The sequence below is a fragment of the Peromyscus leucopus genome, chromosome 8b, assembly GCF_004664715.2.
Source record: "Peromyscus leucopus breed LL Stock chromosome 8b, UCI_PerLeu_2.1, whole genome shotgun sequence".
Classification (NCBI taxonomy): Eukaryota; Metazoa; Chordata; class Mammalia; order Rodentia; family Cricetidae; genus Peromyscus; species Peromyscus leucopus.
This window is the reverse complement of record NC_051086.1, coordinates 10,023,958-10,046,313: the sequence shown is the minus strand read 5'-3', so window position 1 is coordinate 10,046,313 and position 22,356 is coordinate 10,023,958. Positions and strand designations below refer to the sequence as shown.

At 52.5% G+C, this 22,356-nt stretch overlaps 1 protein-coding gene across 1 annotated transcript in view; it reads right to left on the bottom strand.

Annotated features, from left to right (window-relative positions):
- Slit3 (slit guidance ligand 3) overlaps positions 1-22,356 on the bottom strand; it is a 603,162-nt gene that overhangs the window by 72,572 nt on the left and 508,234 nt on the right. The window contains exons 15-20 of the mRNA XM_028858254.2: positions 20,691-20,841; positions 19,231-19,305; positions 12,424-12,567; positions 11,295-11,438; positions 9,238-9,401; positions 8,077-8,209 (exon numbers count right to left, since the gene is read on the bottom strand). Of these exons, the coding sequence (XP_028714087.1) occupies positions 8,077-8,209; positions 9,238-9,401; positions 11,295-11,438; positions 12,424-12,567; positions 19,231-19,305; positions 20,691-20,841 (811 nt within the window). The remainder of the gene's footprint in view (positions 1-8,076; positions 8,210-9,237; positions 9,402-11,294; positions 11,439-12,423; positions 12,568-19,230; positions 19,306-20,690; positions 20,842-22,356) is intronic.

The following is a 22,356-nucleotide window of genomic DNA, read 5'->3' as shown; positions in this document are numbered from 1 at the left end:
CCTTTGTAGGAGGCCCTTGATGAATGCTCTCAACTCCAAAGATGTCTATAGCTGCAGTGGGGCCCGGAGGGACCATTCCGAAGCCTGCCCTCTGCCCCGGGCCTCAGAACTGCGGCAGCTTTTCCAGCAGGTCAACCTTTGCATTGACCTGAATTTAAATGCTCTCTTTCAGCCTTCACTCCCGAGAACACACCTGCCTTGCATGAAAATCCACACAGATCTCCTTGCATGAACACTTCCAGCTCTCTGCTCCCATTTTAAGCTTTGCAGAGCGGACAGGTTCTCACAAAGAATTCCAGGACCAGCTGAATGAAGATGGAGAAGGCAGCTGCCTTCCAGGAGACCCCACTCCAGGCCAGGACTTCCACCGGAGGCCTCGGTGAAGTGGGGGAAGCTCAGCCGCCATTCTGGTTATCTAATAGCTGTGTGCATTTAGGCAAGGCACTTAACCTCTCTGAACTTGTATTTATAGAGCTGTAAATGGAGCTTATGATACTCATTACCATGAAGTATTATGAGGGTCCCTATGGATAGATTTTAGTGTCCAGCATACTAGTGTTAGAAAAAATTTTAAAAATACATTTAAATACATATATATTCATATATGTGTATACACACACACACACACACACACACACACACACACACACACACTCCCCTCCACCTAGTGATACACATGATTATCAGAAGAAAGATTTCACTTCTCTCCTGCTGCCAGCATGTTTTGCTGTGAGGAGAACAGCATCAAGCCATTCTGCTGATTACAACGTTTGTTTGCTCTTGTGTATTCCTACGTGTGGAGAGTCCGCCCTCCTCTGGCCCTCAGCCTGCACATGACCATCTCAAGTTCCCCAGCACATGCATCGTCTTTCTTAGGCTACCTGCTCCCCCAGGGATCCAGGCATTGGACTAGAAGACCTTCCTACCAGGAGGGGCTTCTCCAGGCATGTGCTTTCTTCCTGAGTGCTGCTGGGGAAGATGACTCAGCCACAGGCTGGTTTTCACACTGCGTCCCCTCTCTTCTGAGTCTCCAGGATCAGGGACCTGACTGTGGTCCTGGCCGCTCTACTCCAACTCTAGTCTCCTGAAGCATACCAGCGGACTGCATGAAGGAGTGAAGGAGCGCCCTGTTCTCAGCCTCAGTCCTTGCCTCACACTAGGCGTGAGTTCCCAGGATTGACTAGAATCCCAGCTCTGCTAGGGACCAGTCTTCCTCAGCTCCCTCAACCACCTGAGAGCCCTGACAAGCATGCTCTTCTAATGCTTCCTGCTGAGGTCTCTCTGGGCCAGGACGACACTAGGACCCTACCATGCTCAGAGGAAGCCTCTCTCCAAGCTGGGGTGAACCTGTAGCTGGCTGGGGGTATCCTCTGCCTCTCCCTGGGTCAAGGTGTGCTGGATACGTCAACGCGACACAAGCTAAAGTCATCTGAGAGGAGGGACCCTCAGTTAAGAAAATGCCTCTGTAAGATCAGGTTGCAGGCAGGCCTGTCAGTCATTTTCTTGTTTAGTGGGAGGGATGGCAGCCCACTGTGGTTGGTGCCATCCCTGGGATGGTGGCCCTGGGTTCTGTAAGAAAGCAGGCTGAACAAGCCATGTAGAGCAAGTCAGTGAGCAGCACCCTTCCATGGCCTCTGCATCAGCTCCTGTCTCTAGGTTTCTGCCCTGTTTGAGTTCCTGTCTTGACTTCCTTCGAAGACAGAGTGATGTTGAGGTATAAGCCAAATAAATCCTTTACTTCACAACTTGCTTTTTGGTGATGGTGTTTCATCGCGGCGACAGGAACCCTAACTGAGACACAGAGAGAGTCAAGGCATATAGGCAGGCTGGGCTGTGACTCTGTTCAATGCTGGGAAAGCATGCCCAGCCTAAGGCATGAAGGGGCAGCCCCTTTGCTGGCAGCAGGTGCACGGCTCGAGAAGGGCCGTTGTCAGCATGGACTGGACGGGACACGGTGCCCAAACAATAATGGCAGGACTCCTGTTCTGTCTCTTCCCGCCAGTGCAGGTGGCAGACATGGCTGGATGTCGCAAAACCCCAGGAAACTGCTCACCAGGCAGCAAGACAGGGACCTGGGCCTGTGCCCTGGGAAGTGGTGCATTCGTCACACCGTGGTGGGGGCAGACAGAGAGAGCTTGAAGCTGTGCAGCTCTGCAGCTGGTGGGCAGGTTGCTGTAAGTGGGCTCTGAAAATCCAAAGCTGCGTGGTTCGCACTAGAACGTGGAAGTTAAACAGCTGGCCTCAGGGAAGTGGAAAGAGCAATGGCTTCCCCAGGCTGGAAAAATGAGGGAAATGAAGGAGGGTGGGTAATGGCACAGGGAGCAGGTGGGCAGGAGGAAAACGCTAGAGTACGCTGCACCAGTGGTTCTCAACCTGTGGGTCGTGACCCCCCCCAGGGTAAAATATCATACCCTGTATATCAGGATACATTACGATTCATGACAGTAGCAAACCCACAGTTATCAAGTAGCAGCAAAAACAATTTACGGTTGGAGGGGTGTGTGTCACCACAACACAAGGAACTGTATTAAAGGACTGCAGGGTTAGGAAGGTTGAGAACCATTGTTCCAAAGCCTAACAGGAGCTGTGGCAATGATTATTGCCCACTCAATCCAGCCAGCAGGGAGGACTCTGAAGGTCATGCTTGTGGGCTAGGTATCACGATTTCTCTACTCTGATCCTTACGTGTTGTTCACATGGATTTAAATGCTGCATGGTATCCTGTAAGTATTTCATCACTCTGTCAACTAGAAATTAAAAAAAAAAATTACCAAGTCACTCAACTTTCCCAAGCCTTAGCAATCTGATGGGGAAGATCAGAATGATCAGGGTCGGCAATATGGCTCAGCAGGTAAGGGTGCTTGCTGCTGAGTCTGACAATCTAGAGTTCAAATCCCCACCAGCACTCACACGGTAGAGGGAGAGGACCGATTCCCGCAGGTCGTCCTCTGGCCTCCACGATGCACTCTGTGGCACATGCACCCCCATCTCCATCAGACAAATGTGAAAATAAATAAATGAAAATGGGAACGGTGTTGCTCGTCCAGGAGTGTGCCCGGCAGGAGTAGACGGGGCTACCTATTTTTAAACAGGCCACACCGTACCCCGCACAGCGGTAAGTGCTCTGGCAGCAGTGTGGGTTTGTAGTGTGGACATGACTTCCTGCCCCCCTCTCCCGAAGGCCAGTGCAGGCAGAGTCTCCTGGATCCATCCTCATCTCGGAGGTCTCTGTGTCCCGGTGTCTGTCACTGGCTGCCCTGTTCTGCCCTGTTCTGAGTGCACGTCCACACCCCACCTAACCAACAGCCGGGGAGAAACTTCCCTCCAGCTGCTTTCTGGAATCCCACCTCCTCTCCTGAACCTGTTGGAGAGAGCAGCACCAGGTTCTCCCCTCCCCCCAATGCATCCCTGACATCATCTCTGGCCACAATCATTCTCCAAGACGTGTGCCATCCTGTGTCTGTCTTCCCTATTCCCTTTTCATCTTTTTTTCTACCAGGCTTTGGGTGTCTACATAGCACATACATGTGCACGTCGCCAGTCTGCTTCTCAGGATGTGGCAGACCTGGTGGCTGAATACTAATCCCTTCTTCCGGCGACTGTGTCTGGTGAGGAGACAGTCGTATGCCTCTTTTGTTCTGGGGATATCAGTTAAAAGATGCATTCATGGTTATGGTTTTCAGACAAAGAACCCAAATGGTCTAGGTATGATATAAATAAGGGCTGAGCTGTGAATGATATTTCCCCAGCATCAGATTCTCAACCCCTCACCAAGCTCAAAGGAGATGCAGACTTGACTCCCATGTCTATCAACGTTTCAGTAAATGGAAGCAAACACATTTTAAGGCTTCAGTTATTCTGGAATAGCGAGGCAGGCTCAATGATAAAAGAATATTTGTAGAGCACTAACTGTCCTTTCTGCTAGCGGGGAGGTATTGCTTTGACAGAGTTTCTCAGTGACTTGGGGGGCTGACATGCTTTGCCCTGATTTTGAGAAGAGCTTGTAGGTCCCTGTCTTAGTTAGGGTTTCTATTGCTGGGAAGAGACACCATGACCACGACAACTCTTATAAAGGAAAACATTGCCTGGGGTGGCTCACTTACAGTTCAAAGGTTCAGTCCATTATCATCAGGGTGGGACATGGTGGCATGCAGGCAGACATGGTGCTGGAGAAGTAGCTGAGAGTCCTACATCTTGCAGGCAACAGGAAGTGGTCTGTGCACTGGGAGTAGCTTGAGCATAGAAGAACTCAAAGCCCACCCCCACTGTGACACACTTCCTCCAAAAAGGCCACACCTCCTAATAGTGCCACTCCCCTTTGTGGACATTTTCTTTCAAAACACCACTGGATGCTGCCTATACTGGGTGTCTCCCTACACTTTTTGCTGGCTGCTGTGGTGACTGCTGAGTTTCCCCACGTGTCACCCATGGGCCCCTGAGGGTCCCTGAGAAACTTTCAGAAGTCTGGGGTCCGAATTATTTTTGTAATATAAAAAGGCATTATTTTTCAGTGCAGGAGAGATGGCTCAATGATTATGAGAACATACTGCTCTTGCAGAGGACCTGAGGTTGGTTCCCAGCATTCATACCGAGTGGCTCAGAACTACCTGTCATTTCAGCTCTAGAGGATCCGATACCCTCTTCTGATCATGATCTCTGTGGGCACCCACAAGCACATGCATCCCAACCCACATACAAATATCACTAAAAATAAAATACAATCTTAAAGAAAAAGACCAACCTCCTCCATTTTGCATTCAGAGCACATCTGCACTGGTGGCAGAAAATCCAACAGAGGACGCCAGCTTAAGGACATTAGCTTAGGGCAGATGACGGGGCATAAGTCACTGCACCATCACTTGCATGTGCATCTGCACATAAAATAACAAAGCAAACTACAATGACAAAGCAAGCCACACTCATGGCCACCCTTGACAAGGCAGGAAAAACGACCAACAGTAACGATGCCGGACCCCTGAGCCCTTGCTTGCTTCCTTAGCAATTGTGTGACAAAATGAACTGTGCACACACAGCCTTTCTGTAGCCTGTGAAAGGCTTGGTGACATCCCACGGCCTTGCTCACTGAACTAGCTGCTTCGGGATCCTCCCACGAAACGCCATTTCTATTTAAAGGAATGACTGGTAGCGTCTTTTCAGACAGGGGCATTTACCAGAGAGTAATCTGGAAAATGAGTAAAAAGAGGACACAGGGCAAAGCACAGATGATATTTGTTGCCAGTGATTGAATTGGGCCTTTCACATGAATATTAGTATTTTTGAAAACTTGGATTGAGCTCGATAGCCCCTCCCCCCCCTTTTTTTCTTGGTTTTATGAGACAGGGTTTCTCTGTGTAGCCCTGGCTGTCTTAGAACTCACTGTGTAGACCAGGCTGGCCTCAAACTCACAGAGATCCATCTGCCTCTGCCTCCTGAGCATTGGGATTAAAGGTGTGTGCCACCACCGCCCAGGGACAAGCTCCCTCTTACTGAAGACTTCTCCGATGGGAAACTGACCAGTGGGCATATCAGTGACACTAAGTTTTCTCTACGGGACTAAGGAGTGAGTCATGACCCGGAAGAACGTCATGACTCAGTGGACTGATCTAAGTGACCAGTGTGTGATGCTGTAGATCCCAGCTGGGGGACAGTACTACCCAAAGTGAACAGACTAGTGTGGTTTAGGGTAACAGAAGAGGTGAGTTCACGGGTAGGTGTTCCACGTGGCAGCTACCCTTTCAGAAGATCCCACTGCCTGTGGTATGATCAATGATGAAAATCCACCCGTATCGGAAGGGACTCTTAAAATGCTCCTTCCTGTTCCAACCACATGTCTGCGTGAAGCTGGCATTTCTCATTCAACTTCACCCGAACAACTTGAGGGTGCAGAATAGGCACCAGGGTTGCCATGAAGCCAGAAGACCTTAAAGATCTGCAACAAGTATACAGTGTCACCCTTCTCGCTTCAATTGCTGGTGTGTCTCAACCACACACTGCTTACATAAATATGTGATGGGTATGGAATCATTTTTAGATAGAATAAGAGAGAGCTATTTCGAAATGGTCTGTGTTAGTTTCTCTGTGTCAACTATCACAGTGTACCCGACAAGTACATGTTCTTGGGGTGCTGGAAAAGCATAAGAAGGCCCCGAGCTGGGGCCCCATGGCACTGTGTACCAGGCCTACCAGCTCTCACTTTCCTTGAGAAACTCACTTTCCTGCTTCCTCATCCCTATTTGGTTCAGGAGATGGTCCAGCACCAGAACTAAGTTCCTTGGAGTGCACCAGAAGCCATGTTTGGCTGGGAGAGATCATCTCTTCCACAGAAAGTAATTAGAGGTCCTCTAAAGGCACAGAGCCCCAATTATTTTTGCTATTTCAGTCCCTGTGCCCCGAACCTTAGAGAAAAGCACTCATGAGCTGTCTTCATGGCATTTCTGCATTTTGACATGTCACTTGGCACCCATCTGGCCAGGAGGGAGCACATTCCAGGGCCATTTTCTGCTGCTCCTCTGCCTGGACACAGCTCACCACATGACATTGTATTTGTTCACCCAGACTTCCGAGGGTTCAGCCTCAGCCTATAACCACGCTGACAGGGACTCTTAGTGACTGTCAGACCTCCTTTCCTTCCCTGGGGCTGCCAGTCCCCATGACAACCTGTCTGAGCACCAGGGAATGCCAGAAGTGACAGTCCCACCTAGCATCTGTTTGCATTCTAAGGGCTGGCGTGCGCACAGCCCACGTAGGAGACACTGGCCTGGGAGGTGAGAGAGATTCTCCCCCGAAGGAATCTGGGTCATGTCACATTTTGTCAATTATGTCTGAGGCTATGAGCCCAGATGGCCCTAGCAGAGGAGTGGGCCTGGGCTGTGGGGCGGAGTTCTGACACACGAGTGTGGCAGTGTGGGTGTGAGTGACGGTGTGAGTCTTGCTGCTTGGACACCCTGCCCTACGGTCTGTCAGCCCCCTCACTTCCAGGGTCTCCACTGGGTGGAGCTACTTCTAACCTGTCCCACTCCTGCCCGGCAAGGGACCTGCTCCCGCCTGGCCCTTCTGAGCATAGCCTCAGTGTCGTGTCCCAGAGAAGCTTTCTCTGAGGAGCACACCTCGGTAAACCTCTCCTTTGCACCTCCCTTTCCCCTTTCACCGAGTTGTGGGAGCTCCAGGGACGGCAGAACAGATGTCTCCTTTCCCCAGAGAGACCACAAGCCTCAGGAGTGCTGGGCCCACCTATTTTGCTAAGTGTCACCTCTCCATGTTGGCCGCGAGCCTGACATATGAGGCACCTCATCCCCACGGCACGATGGTACGGAAGAGGGCAGCGTCACAAAGTACGGGCAGCCGGTGCCGGCCTGTGCCAGCCCGTGATGTTCTGCTGCACCAGATGGCGAGCACCTATGCCCGCCGCCGGAGAGCTAGGCCGACCTCCCGCTGAGCCAGACAGGGTGCTGCTTCCAGTACTGTGAGCCCTCCAAAGGGAACGAGGCGCCTGTTTCATTTAACTTGGAGCTTCCGGTCCAGGCACAAGATCTGGGGGCGGTGGGGGGCGAGGTGGTGGTGGTGGTGACTGTGAGGAACCCGAGTTGGGAAGATGTTCTAGAACGGGGGCAGCGGGCACATCACCTGCTTGACGGGATGGCTGGAAGGAGGGATGGGCTCACACTGGAAGCGGGCCCTCCAGTGCACCGAAAGAGCCTTTCCTTAACACCCTGTGCTACCGCTAGGGTTAGACGGAGGCTTCCCAGGGTCCAGAAAGGCAGGGTCCAGCACAGAGGTAGCCAATGCATTCTGGAGGGTGCGAGAAATGTGGCAGCCCACTCGCACTCCGGGGTATCTTTAGAGAGAGGAGGGCCGGACATGCCTCTCTGACCAGATGGAGATGTGTGGAGTCGACCTTTCCCTCCGACCCCCGACCCCCCCCCCCCCCGACCCCCAACACCAATCAAAGCTCCCAACCACTGTCTGCGAAAAGCTCTGCAGGTATCCAGACATGTCCCCACGCCCTCCCTTGAGATGCTGGGGTACAGTGGGAAGGTTGCTGCCGCTGAGGCTGCGGGGGCTGGGGGTGGTACCTACAGTTCGGTCACGTCCTTCGGCATGCCTTTGGGGAGGGCACGGAGGCCCCTGTTGCTGCATCGCACCACCGTCTCCACGCAGGTGCACTGCTCAGGGCAGCGTGGACTCAGCAGGCAGCTGCTCTCCTCGTTGCCTGCGGGGGGGGGGGGGGGCAGACAGGGTGAGCATGGGAGGAGACGAGCCCCACCAGGAGAACAGCTGGGCAGAGCTGGCTGGCAGGGCCAGGCTGTTCCCAGGAAAGGCCAGCTCTGCCCAGCTCCAGCAGTGGGCCTGAGCCAGAACTGAAGGTAGCTGCCGGGTTCTCCCACCCTCAGAGGGGAAGGATGCACGCGGGGGAGCATGGGAAGCGACATCGTCATCTAGTGCGTTCTGCACGAAACGAAGACCAGTCAAGCTGCCGACCCAGACCCACGGCCACAGATAGGGAAGGGGGTCCTGTCTATCCCGAGGAATAAACCACACACCCAAAGGAGCAGCCAGCCAGAGGCAGAGCCCAGGCCCTTTCCTCCTCCCCACCCACCACTGCATAGTCGTCCCTCTAGGGTGACGAGCATGTCAGCAGCCCCGTTATGATGCACCTCAATTAATCTGCAAACAGTCTTCTGTCCTAAGGTAACAAAAAAAAGTCACCAAGTAAAGAACTATACTGGCTCGAATTCATGCCATCAAATACGCCTTCTGCGGTCCTGAGACCCAAAGCCTCAGATTTGGGGGTTCATATCTCTTAGTCAAATGGCATGAATTTTCTTGAAGCCTATTTCCCATAAGCACATACTCTGACTTTCATCATAACAGAGACAGCAAGATCTCCCTGTCCAGTTGTGTAGGCTGTGCCCAGTACCGAGTGGCATACCATCTAAGAGGCATCACTGTGGGCACGGCACGGGAGTGTACCAGGCACAATGGCATTCACAGGGAGAACAGTGTCTGATATGAACAAACATCTTGTCTTAGTGAAATCAGTACAGATGTGTGCCTGAGGGAAGTAAGGTGGCTTCAGAAAGAGACACCGTTTTTTTAGTCTGAGGAACAAGCCATGTGGGCCAGCCGCAGGCCCTCAGAGGCCTTAGAGCAGAGTTCCTCAGAGCCCACGGGTCGGAGGGTAGAGTGGAGTCAGGGGTCTCAGCAGCGTGCCTGCCTTCCTAGTTCACTCCTTCTTACCGTCGCAGGTGAAGTCCTGGATGGCCACGTCTTGGATGGGGATCTCCTTGAGGAAAAAGGGCTTCTGGCATCTGGGGTTCCCACTGACGATCCGGCGCTTCCTCAGCCACCGGCCGAGCCAGGCCAGGTGGCAATTGCAGTTGAAAGGGTTTGACAGGAGGTTTCTGAGAGAGAGAGAGAGAGAGAGAGAGAGAGAGAAGAGAGAGAGAGAGAGAGAGAGAGAGAGAACGAACCTTTAAGTGGTCATTGTCCATCCTGACCCTAGCTCAAAGTCTAGGGGCCACTCCTGTAGCCCACACTAGGTCTCCCTGGGCGGTGCTAGGGTCTTGGCATCCCTTCCTGGAGAATGCCGATTTTTTCTCTCTCTACATCAAGGGGGATGAATGTAGCTGCCCTCAACCATATCCCATGCTCATGGGTGTGTGGTGACCGCCAGCCTTGGCCTCCTCTGTCCATCAAGCCCCACTCGGGCAAAGCTGGCAAGTCCTCTGTGGACAATTTTCTCTACTCCAGAATGGTGTTCATGTCCTCCTTCCCATGGAAATGCCTGCAGTGTGCGGGGCTGGGTGTCAGGGCGCCCGACCTGGGGCAGCCGAGTCCATTCCCTTTTCTGACTTGTGCTCCCCACTTTCTGCCGGCGTCGGCGTCGGCGCCAGTACTAAGGTTAGTTCCATGACTGTCAGCAGCTGCCCACTGACTGAGGTCTGTGAGGCTGGCATCTCTGCGGGCCTCTGCACACTCAGAAGCCAGCCTGGGGACCTGCCACAGGTAATTGTCTAGGCGGTGGCCTGACAGACCGATGTGGGAGGGGACGCGGGTGGTAGCAGTCGTCACTCTGAGTGCTTGCCCCAGGCCTGGGACCATGCATGCTAAGGAATTTACAGCTCTATCAGGCCACTGAGGCAGAGGCTGGGGGGGAGGGGAGGGGCAGGCCAAAGGAGGGGGAGGAGAGCGGATGAAGGGGAGCTTCCCAGGCTGTGGAGTCCAGGAGCTGCCATTGCACTGTCCTCAGGCAGGGTGAGAAGGATGAGGTCAGGAGGGCTTGGTCTGCATGCCATGCAGAGGGGCTCGCTAACTGGGAGAAACTAGACGGCTGGCCCCAGGCCACGCTTCAGCTCCACTGCTAAGGTGACAGTGGGTGCCAGAGCAGCTGTGGCTGCCACTTTGTCACTTCTGAGCAAAGGAGATGCGACAGGTGACTGACTGCTCACTAAGGGCAGCTGAGGCACAAGGCAGCGCCGTCAGCAAGTGTACAGTGAACGCGCGTTGAGGGCCGTGTGTCCTTGGGCCGGTCCTCGCAACAGTCGTGGGAAGCGGACTGTGCCGGGGGAGAATGACCTCAATGAGAGAAGGAAACAGTCCCAAGCTGCCACGGCCAGGGAGAGGAGGCTGGGCTTGAACCTGGGACACGTGACCCCACAGTCACACTCACTATCCTGTGCTGCCGCCTTCCTCATGCAGGGGACTCCCTGGGCAGGGTGCTACTTACAGGCCCGGAAAGCTGGACTCTTCCAACCCTGGCTTTGACAGACACCAGTGTAGACAGGATCACCTTTTAAAACCCACTGTTGACCACACCATGGCGCCACGGCAAAGCGCCAGTGTTCTTAGTGTGCTTTGGAAACTAACGCAGCCCTGTGGCCACACGGGCGGACCCTTGTCTCACACAGTGCCCTCGCACACTCGGCGCAATGGCCTTGCTGGGCTTCGCATATTTACTCTGCTCCAACCAACCACAGGGCCTTTGCATGGTTGCTCCTGCTAAAGGAAACGCATCTCCCACTTTCTCTAACAAACTCGTCTTCCCTACCGCTTCTCCACAAAGCTCATGTCGGGCTTTCCCATCATGGGGACAATTCACTGTGCTGCCAGCCCCAGGAAGGAGGAGTCTATAATCCTTAGAACGTAGATGGTAACGGGCACAGAGGGAGAGCCTGACAAATGTCTACTAAATAGACAGATGTGACCCTGGCCACCGTCAGTGGGGAGCTGGGATGTCAGGAAACTCTGCAGGGAGGGACCCCGAGGAAGTGGGCAGCAAGGCTGGGGGGACTCACATGGTGGACAGGGAGACGAGCGTGGTGAAGGCTCCGGGGGTGATGGTGGTGATCCGGTTGTCATAGAGTGACAGCAGTCTCACAGAGCTCAGGCCAGCGAAGGTGTCATTGCTGACACAGCTGATCAGGTTGCTTCTCAACATCCTGGAAGAGGGTAGGAGAGGATTATGGGTAGGGTTCTTGCCTCTCAGAAGGTGAACGGCCATCTCCCGGCTCAGCCAGTCACACTGCTCAGGTTTGTCTGGTGATGAGCAGGACCTGGATTCTCACTGGGGCAAACACAGGTGTCTATGAATGTGTACTTCACACGCTGTGGTGGTGGTTTGAGTGAGAATGGCCCCCACAGGCTCCTATGTTCGAATGCTTGGTTCCTAATTTGTGGAACTGTTTGGGAAGGATCAAGAGGGTGGCCATGTTGGAGGAGGTGTGTCACTGGGGAGGGTGGGCTTTGAGGTTCCAGAGGGCCATGTCATTCCCTCTCTCTTTCTGCCTCACACTTGTGGATCAGATGGAAGCTCCCAGCTCCGGCTCCAGGGGCACGGAGTCTTTCTCTGAAACCATAAGCAAGTCCCATGCTTTCTTTCATCAGCTGCCTTGGTCATGGTGTCTCTTCACAACAATAGAAAAGTAAACCGAGTCACACTGTAAACACAAACCATGGCTATCCATGCACACCGGGACAGATGGTGTGGTTGTCAGTGTGCACATGTATGTTCAGGAGGAAGCGGACCCACATTCAGGTTCAGCGTATATGTATGTGCTGGACCGTGGATGCTTGCTTGTTGATGTATTTAGGGGGCACAGCATGTGTTTCTGTGTGTGTGAGTAATGGGAACGTGAGTGTTTGTGTGCATCCCTCAGCATGTATGTTTCTGGTATGAGTAGGCACACGATTGCATTAGGGTGGCTCTGAGTGGGATGTGCTTAGGTGTGTGGACATGCTGGTGGGCTCAGCATGCCAGCTTCTTTGCATTAAAGGTGGGAAAGTGTGATGCTGTGGGGAGGAAGGAACCCACAGGCCAGGACGTTGCCTGACTCGGCTCCCTGTCCACAGCCTTCACAGTCCAGCCCTCATTCCCCTGCCTCCTGCCTCCCCGCTTTAGGCCTGAGCCCAGGTCTGGGTACTCACAGTGTCTTGAGGCCACTGAGGCCCCGGAACATGCGCCCATGCATGGTCTCCAGCTGGTTCCCTGTCAGAATCAGCTCCTGCACGCCGGCTGCTCCGTCGAAGGCACCCTCTCGCACCTCCTTGATCCTATTGTTGCTCAGGTTTCTAGAAGGAAGGGGTAGAAGCAGGAGGAGGGTCAGGGGGGTGTCGAGCTCAGCCTCCAGCTCCCTGACACTGGGTTCTCAGCATCTGTGCTCTGGGACAGAGAGGCATTCCTCTTGACAGGTGGAGTAACGCACAGAGTCCAGGACTTAAAGCGTTTTCAATGTAATCATTTTTTGAATGCTCTGGAAGATTCGCTCTTATTTCTTCCCTTCACCAAGGGCTCCCACTGAGCAGTGGTTCTCAGAGGAGGGATGGAGAAAAACATACAGTAGCCCCCCAGTGGGGGTGAAGACATCTGAGGGGCTTGTAGGTCTCTCAGTAGGAGCCCATACAAGGGGATGAACACTTCTTACTTAGTACTCATTGCAGATTTCTTTTTTAGCAGAGGCCAACCACCATGACCTCATCAAACCCTCGAACAACACCCGACAGGTACCACTGTCCAATGTTATGGATGAGGATACTGGGTTCCAGGAAATTTGAGTGACTTTCCCAGATTCACACAGCTGAAAGAGCTGGGCTATGATGCTAGGCTTTCTGGGACACAAGAAACATTTCATTGACCAGCCCCTCCCTCCCTTCTATACGTGATTATTTCTCTAGAGATGTGAGGATTCGTTCCCTTGTATAACTGAGCTGCAGAATTCAAGTTAGGAGGTTTTGGTGTGTGTGTGTGTGTGTGTGTGTGTGTGTGTGTGTGTGCGTGCGTGCATGCACACATGCATGGGAGTACATGTGTGTGTTCCTCGGCCAAAGATCAACATCAGGTATCTTTCTCAGTTGTTCTTGGCCTTATTTTCTGACATATGGTCTCTCACTGAATCTAGAGCTTGCCCGATTCAGGTAGACTGATGGCCAGGGAGCCCAGGGACCCTCCTGTCTCTTCTCCCCATTCTAGGATTATAGGCACAGTAAGCACCCCACCAACGGACTCATCTCCCCAGTCCTGAGATCTTGGCTTTCTCAGAGCATCCTGTTTCTACCCAGCCATAGGGCTGCCATTCCTGAGTCTTCCTCGGCTCTGAAAGCAAGCCTTTTTCTCTGATACCGGTGTCCACAGCATGGGGGACCATGCTAGAATAGTCACAACAGGCAGATACTGCACAGCCATGGAAAATTCTAGTTCCCGGGGTTCTTTCAGGAGCCAGAAGCAGGGATTCTCTGGACCATCCTGTGGCCCAGGCTGAAGGCACTCATGGTTTTCCGGGTAAAACAAAGCCTGATGGTGCTCATACTGTGGATGGGAAACTCTGAGGATGCCACCGACTCACTGAGCATGTGAGGTTGTCTGAACTGCGGGGCTCACTCACTCGCGGACACTGGCCATAGGCCCAAACCTCTTGGTGGGGGTGGAGACTGCTTTATGCCAAGGCCTTGGATGGATATGGGGCCATACCGACCCTTTCACAGAGCACAGGGATGAAGCCTCCCAGAGGGACAGGGGACCAATTTGAAGCACATGATGAAATAATGGTACCCAAGGGCTCAATGTAGACATTTTTCCTTTCCCACGGGTGGCCTGGGCCCCCAGGGAACAGTAGCGCCTACCCCTGGAGACAGCTGTGGGGGGGACAAACTGTAGTTGGTCTATTTTTAGAATCATCTTTTCTTTGTTTTTACTCTGTTCCCCAACCCCTTCCTCTACTGCTAACACCCCCCAAAGTCCCTCCCCTAAAGCCTGTTAGTTGGGCACTCCTGAACTGGGATCCATTTCTGTGATAAACTGGTACGCAGCCTGTTTACTTATCAATTCCTATAGTCTTGGTCAGGAATAAGCCAGGAACAGAGGGAATGCATGGGGGAGACCGCATAGGACCCCTAAACTAGATTAGGAATTGAGGTCAAGGTTTTCCTAAAAGGGTTAGGCTCCAGGGCGAGGGGTTGCTTGAGGATTAGCATGCAGGACTGGACAATGAAGATGAGTTAGAGCTGTGGAGGTGGGGGTGGGGGTGCCCATTCCCTGACATCTGCTTCTTCAACAGAGCGAAATTAACATCCCATTTCTGTAAGGTTTGCGAATTGCATTTCCTTAGTCTGGGAGAATGAAAAACAGAAGTAGGGCGGGAGAGACGGGCAGCTGTAGTACTTTCTAGAAGAGCTGGCTGCTGTCCCTCCCTATCCATCAAAGCTGGGCTTCCCACTGGAGTCTGTAGTGGGGGATGGGGGCAAAATGTAGCTTGGAGCAAATATTCTAGAGAATGCGTGTATCTGGATTTTCTTTTCTTTTCTTTTTAAAGATTTATTTATTTATTATGTACACAGTGTTCTGTCTGCATGTATGCATGCAGGCCAGAAGAGGGCACCAGATCTCATTATAGACAGTTGTGAGCCACCATGTGGGTGCTGGGAATTGAACTCAGGACCTCTGGAAGAGCAGCCAGTGCTCTTAACCTTTGAGCCATCTCTCCAGCCCCGTATCTGGATGTTCTAAGAGCTCTGACGCAGTCGCAATGAAGTGCCTCCGTGAGACACTGCTGTTCCCAGGAGGCCTCGAAACATAGATGTCGTCAGCTAGTGGGCTTCTCTCCCTGTCTCCACAGACCTATCCAGAGAAAGGTGCTTCTCTGTGGCTCTAACGGCCCAGCTTCAGAAAGGCATGCTGGACCCCAGGGGTGGTTCAGAGGGCTCACGTGGACTGCCTCTGCAGGCTGCTGTGTGCCCGACTCCGTTCTCCCCAAAGAACAGAGAGGCACACAGGGGATTCATGCAGCTCCCAGCCTGAGCCCAGGGAGAGGAGGCCACAGCTCTGAATGTGGAGTCTCTTTCTCTTTCCCTTCCCCACCTCCTGTCTTTCTACACGCCCCCTCCTCCCCAGTCTCTCTGTGCTAGGGGTGGTACTCAGGGCCTCAAGCAAGCTAGGCAAGTGTCCCACACTGAGCGGCTCACGGCCGTGATGCCCTTTGAGAAGCGGTGTGGAGCCGCTCTACTGTAAAGGCCAGAGGTGCAGGGAGCACAGCAAGGTCCCATCACCTCTGCTCGAATCAGAAATGGTAGATTCGGACCCAGGCAGCCTTAGGGGCCTGGCCCAAGTGTAAGGCAGCTCGGCAGGGCTACATCACTGGCTTCAGCCACTGTACTGTCAGATATCCTGACCCACAACACTGCTGTCGGGGAGTGGGGCAGTGACTGGTCCAGAGCACAAGAACTCGTCACTTGGCAGTGGGCTGCAGCTGGTGGTCTGGGGCTGGATTCACCCAGTGGGGTCTTAGTTGGTTGGTACTGATGAGTGTGTGGACACACATACACACACACACACACACAAATACATGGGTACACACACAAACAACACACACAAATACATGGGTACACACACAAACATACACACACACATGCCACATGGGGATACACACGGACATACACACACACACACACACACACAACACACACGGACATACACAAACACATGGATACACACACAGACACATATTCATGGATACACATATGGACACACACACACATGGGGATACACACACGGACACACACAACACACTGATGGACATATACCAACACATGGATACACACACAGACACATATACATGGATACACACATGGACACACCACATAGACACACACACACACACACACGGGCACACACATGGGGCCATACACCCAGAGATGGGCGGACAAACATATGGATACAAGCACAAACTGCTCCTTGCTTGAGTTTTAAACTCGGACAAGTTACTTAACATTCTGTTGTCTCTGCTTCCTCATGTATGGAACAGAGCAACCCCAAAGCCTTTGGTTTTGCTTGGTGAGGGCGACATTAAATAAACACTAGAACTTTCTGGCACAGAGCGAACAGCAAGTGTTAACTGCGGGCTATTGTTGGTTCTGTTACCATCATGGTCATCAGAGCCTTCCCAGCCACGTCCCACCTTTGCCCTACTCCCCGGCTCCCCAGTGTGTCTGTGCAGAACTGCTGTTTACGTATGTAAATGGATACTTCAGGCTGCTTGACCCAGATGTCTGGCACTGGATCAGACATCTTCTCTTGCCAACACCTTGGCGAGGCCTCACCTTTCATCCTTATTTCTTCTAGTTTGTTTGTGCAGTATCGGGGATTGAACCTGGGGTCTTGTGCATACTAGGCAGGCACCCCTCCTCTGAGCAGCACCTTGTCACCTGTTTATTTCTACCCCTCCTCATCATTCACAGGAATAATGAATTTATTCTCACTATGCAAATGATGAAACTAAGTACCCCCCCCCCAAGGGTCTCCTAGGATCACGCAGTGGACAAGAGCAGAGCTGAGCTTAGGTGACTGCAGGCCAGCCCGCAGCTTCCGCCCCACACCTGAATGTTTAGCTGGCCTGGAGCAGTGGGAGATATTCAGCAGCCCCTACCTCCACTCCTGCATGGCAAACATAGGGACTGGCTGAGTGGCATCTGCTCTTTCGGTTGAGATCTGAGCTTGCATTTGGCCAGGCTCACGTCTGCTGCACGTGGCTGAGGAGGGGGACCAGCTGCCTCCTGTAACACTTTCGTATTCTTGTTTCCCTTAGCCTACTGCAGTATCTCCCTCTGCTCACATCCCCACCGCAAGTGGGAACACAATCTGTGTGACTTTCACCTAAAAGGCGTGTACGGGGACAGTGTCTACTTTGCAGAAGCAGAGACTCCTGGGATCCCGTTTGCTGGGCAAACAGGTACTTGTGCAGCTTGACTCATTTCAATACCTTCCTCACGTCCATATTCACTTCCACATCTGTCTGGAGGTTGAAACCAAAGCGTACTTTTCTCTGGTCAGAAACGGAAAGGACACGTCTAAGTGGTTGCTAATTGTGCTGGGTCCCACAAGCTCACAGGTGCTGGGCCACAGTGACAGCCTTACACAACCTTCCATGTGCCCTCCTGGTCTCAGCTGTCCCCACAGAGGGCTAGCTCATCTCCTGCTCCAGACAGGCATTTATTTACAGGGCCCTTTGGGTAAGGCAGTGGTTGTAGTCAGCAGGGATGCGTAAGTGGTGCTTCTGAGAGAACAGTTGCATAGGACCTAGAGGTGTCTGTTTCCTTGGCTGCGGGGTACTGATGGGTAGAAGTCTGATGAACAGGAAATGAGGAGTTACGGACAATCCTCATGATTCATGGTCCTTCTATTCTGTATCACCAGGAACACTGAATGAGCACACACTGAATCACTGCTCCTGGGGAAACTAGACGAGGCTCCTGTGAGCCCCTGGTCATGGCATTTCCATCAACCGATCAATAATAAACTTGTTCTGTGAGTGTTTCTGCTCAGACACTGTATTTACTATGCTATCGATCCATCAACATCGTACTCATGGCCAGCAGTGCTGGGCTCATGCCTGAACAAACGCACGAGGCTTCTCCACAGCCATGTGTGCCCTCAGTGAGGCACAGCGCAGGCCTCTCAGCTTTGGGTATCTAGACAGTGTGCCAGCACCGCGCTTGGGCCAAAGTTGGCACTAAAAAGCACAAAACTGCAAAGCACACGCTATTTGATAAACCGTAAAGTGGATACTGGCTTACAGTGTCAGAGCTGGACCTGGAAGGCAGAGCATCCCCATGTTCAGCCTCAGCTGGGAATGTGTGGCCCAGTCAAGGGACACATGTTGGGGTAAGTGGGTCTTTCACTACCATATGTATGTAAATGACACAAACAGCTTGAAAAAAATTGTGATTTTAGAGTTGCATGAATTTTGGTACAAAGATGAGTTAGTACATATAGAATTGGTAAGTAACAGTGGACCACATTTGCCTTGTTGAAGAAACAGACACCACTGTGAGGCGGGGAGATACGGGGTATGGGGTGGGGTAGGAAGGACGGTTAAAGACAAGTGTGCCCTGGGAGTCAGAGGGTGGGAAGCCCACCTCTCTGTGCTGGCACCCCTGCAGAGACACTCAGAAGGGGTGAGGTGGGAAGCAAGCCTGACCTCACACTGGTATGACCGAGGTGAACCCAAGTCTGAGAGCCAGTTTTGATGTGTATTCAATGTGTGGCCTTAGAGAGGCCAGTGAACTTCTCTGAGCTATGGCTCCCTCACCTGCCCAGCACAGAACCTGATGCCAGCACAAGATGGCTGAAGGAAGACTAAAGAGAGTGACATCCGTGAGGTGGGCATGCAGCCCTGGTCAAGGGCAAGGGCTATCACAGCGGCAACATCCTTCCTGCTGTCTTTATGACTTGGCCCCAACTCCTACGAGGGGAGAGAGGGTCGGGACAACACGTAGCCATGCACTACGGAAGCCAGTAACAGCATGTGGGTCCTTTGCCCAGACTCTACTCAGACCAGCAGATTCTGTGACCAAAGCTACCGAGAGCAGCTGGGGATTCCTTTCTGATGCGCCCCTCCATGTGCAGACCTCACCCAAATGCCAAGTACCACAGGGTCCCAGACACCCCTATTGCATTGCTGTTCCAGGTCCACGTCCCCCCTCCACCTTCTGAGGTAGATGCTGGATGTGGGCTGGGAGCAGAGACAAGTAGAGGGGACACGGGAAGGGAGACAAGGAGGTGTGGAACGTACGATCCACCTGATGTGGGACAACTCAATGACAGCCGCACTTCATGCTGGTCAGTGCTGTGTCCCTGGTGTCCAGTCCCGGACACAGCAGGGGGCAGGGGGAGACTCAGGGGCAGGAGTGAAGGGTGAGGGGCAGGAAGCCGAGGTGGCTGCTGGGCCCCCCAACTTGACTTACATTTTTCGCAGGTTGGGCAGCTTCTTGAAGATCCCAGTGGCCTCCAGGACAGAGATATCATTGTCATTCAGCCGCCTACATGGGAAGCCAGAAGAAGCAGGGCTTAGCTAGGGGGAGGCACCTCCTTGGCTACCAGTCTTCCTCACACGCGGCTCTGGTTGAGCTCTGCCTGTAACTTCATGGTCAGTAAAGTTCAAGAGAATCACGAAAGACTTCGGCATGAGGTGAGGGGCTCGGCAGGGAGAGGTGGATGGGAAAACAAAGAAAGACACTAAGTCTGAGCCTTCCCATGCCTCCTTCATAGGGCAGTGGCTTCTTACAAACGCCGCATAGATATCCATTGTTCTCTAAACACATAGACAAATGACAAGTACCTGGCTCCATTTTAGGGGGGTACCGATGGTAACCCAAGCTCCCAGGGAAGTTTCCTCAGAATCACCTGAGCCTAACCTGCTCATCTCTTCCTGACCACTTCTGTCTTCCAAGGGGGCTCAGGGTCCCTGCACCCAGCATCTCTGTGCTCAGAGCCTTGCTGTGCCCTCCAGTGACTACAGAGGTCAAGGAGAGCAACACCAGCTACAAGTCTGCCCCTGTGTATCCAGGGCTCACTCTGCGCCAAGAGTCAAGAGGAATATTGTGCTTGCGTCTCTTTCTAGACCTTCTGAAGTGTAAAGAGAGACACCATCCCCCTCAACAGGGGGAGCCCCAATCCCTGTTACAGCTTGGAAACTGGGCTTCAGATCTGAGAGGCAGCTTGGCCAGTCTCAGGGAGGCTGGAGGGAACAGAGGTGAGGTAAATGTCAGGTCTGTTTAGCCCCACAGGCCATCCTTTATCCTCTACCACGCTTCAAGTTTTAGTCTGTCCCTTTTTAGACCTTGAGAGATTGTTTGGGGGTTCTATCAGGGAAGGTCATCCTCTGGAGCCAAGTGTGCCACTTCTGGGGGTACGCACACAGAGCAGTGAAGGAGGGTGGGGACACCCACCTAGCTGGCCAGATTGGCAGAATCAACCCTGGTGATCAGTGGGGTGACAGATGTTGCAGCCAGATTGTCCTCACGCCCTTGCCCAGTTTTGGACAAATCAATGTCCCTTTCTAGCATGGCTATTAGGCGGCTCAGATATATTTAATCATCTTAGTTGTATTTTTGCCCAGTAATAATTTTTATCTAATATCGATTTTTTCTGGTGATACTGTAAGTTCCGAAGGGCCAGCAGGTGCCACTTGCTTTGTTCACTGTAGAAATGTAAGCCTAGAGCAGTGCCTGCTTTATGGTGAGTGTTCAGAAAACATTCATAGAGCCAACGAGTGGTCTTTATCGGCAAGCAACCTGCCCATGTATAGAGAGGTGTCTTTCTCAGCCAAGTACACAGAAGCCCCACTCGAGTTAACTCCAAGTGTCTAGGCATGTGTAAAGAGACGTAGAGAGGGGTGGGGTGTTCTCAAGACGGTGGGACTTACAGGTCAGTGGTGTACTCGGGGAGGTGGCTCGGGATGCGGGCCAGCTTCTGGTTGGAGCAGTCCACAATGGTACCCTCGCAGCGGCACTTCTCAGGGCACACGAGGTCCATGAAACACTCACTGCTGAATCTGTTGCGATAATCCTCAGAGCCTATGTGGGGCCAAAGAGGGGTTTGCCATCATCATTTGGGTTTCCTGGCACAAGGTCCAATGTTGTGGGGAGTGGAGGTGGGGAGGTAGAGGTAGGTGTGTGTGTGTGTGTGTGTGTGTGTGTGTGTGTGTATGCAGGCTTGGGAGAAACTGCTGATATGGTGAGATATCGAATAGCAGGCAATATTGATAACCATTTGGCCATCTTGCTGGCCACACCCCTCATCTACCTTGCTTCCCACATGGTCTTTTGTCATTCATCACTTTCTGTCTTCCGAGAAGCAAGGCTTCAGATCTGTGGGCTCTTACATGTTTATGGGTCATGGACCTTTAGAGAAGCTGCTTAATGTTACAGATGCTCTGTTCAGAGAAATACCACAAGGCACCTACATAGAATCCAGCCTATAGTTGTAGGAGATTCCTGGCCCCATGATGCTTACCATCTATAAACTGGACATTAAGATCGGACTTTTGTGGGGGCTACTGGAGGGTAGGACAAAGGTATAAGAAGAGGGTCACATACTTAGAGGTCTTCCTGGCCTTGCAGGCAATGTGTGAAGGAGGCCAGATACTCATTTGGTGCTAAATGACAAGCAGCATCTTGCCTGACTTCAGTGAGGATGTTGGAGTACTAGGGTATCTGGAGCTTTGGGAATCTGGCTTACAGCTGCCTGAGATGTCTTCGTCTTATTGTTTTAAGAGAAGTCAGATATTTAAAATATATTGGCAATGAATCCAATTCTCAAACACAGTGAAAACAAAATGCATCTGAGGGTCGGACCTGACTTTCGCATAGAGAGGAAGTTCTCTTTAATGACAGTAAAAGGCTAGTTCCCATGAGCTAGAAGTTGGAGCTAAGATTTATTTTTTTTCAAAATTTCATTTCTTTCAAGGTCATTTGGTGATGGCAACAGGCCTGACAGTCTGATGTCTCTGAGACATGCCCTTGGGGGCAGTCAGACAGACCTCTGTGAGCACATGAATTATGCCAGTGGCCACGGGGAGGGGCGTGCGGCTCTCCTGACGTGAGCCGGTTGTGCTGGGGCGCATTCACGCTCTCACACCCACATTTCACTAGTGCATTGCTAGGTATAAAATGTGAGCTCCGCTCATGCTCGTCTAAGGCACAAGTGGAGTACCACCAGCACCTGAGGGTCCTGTGTGTATTTCTGAAGTGTTTGAGTCCATGCACACCGGGTGCTTGGGGAACGGCTTGAAGCATTAGCATGGCGACACGGAGCGCGAGCAGTTCCTACGTTGTAGCGGTGCCCTTGGCCAGGCTCGGCAACCTCCTAGCTCCTGTTCCCCAGGGGTCTGTGTGAAGGTGAGATTACACAAGAGGCGGAGTCTCCAGGAAAAGGCCAGCACGGGATGGACACGTGTGAGCCTACTCTCGCGCTTCCTAGATCTTGACAGAACGTCTGGTATTTGGAGGCCACAGAAACGCCCCTGGAGCTGATGGTAGCAGCCGACAGTTCTGCACTTGAACCAGCAGCCAGCTGCTTTTCTCCAAACT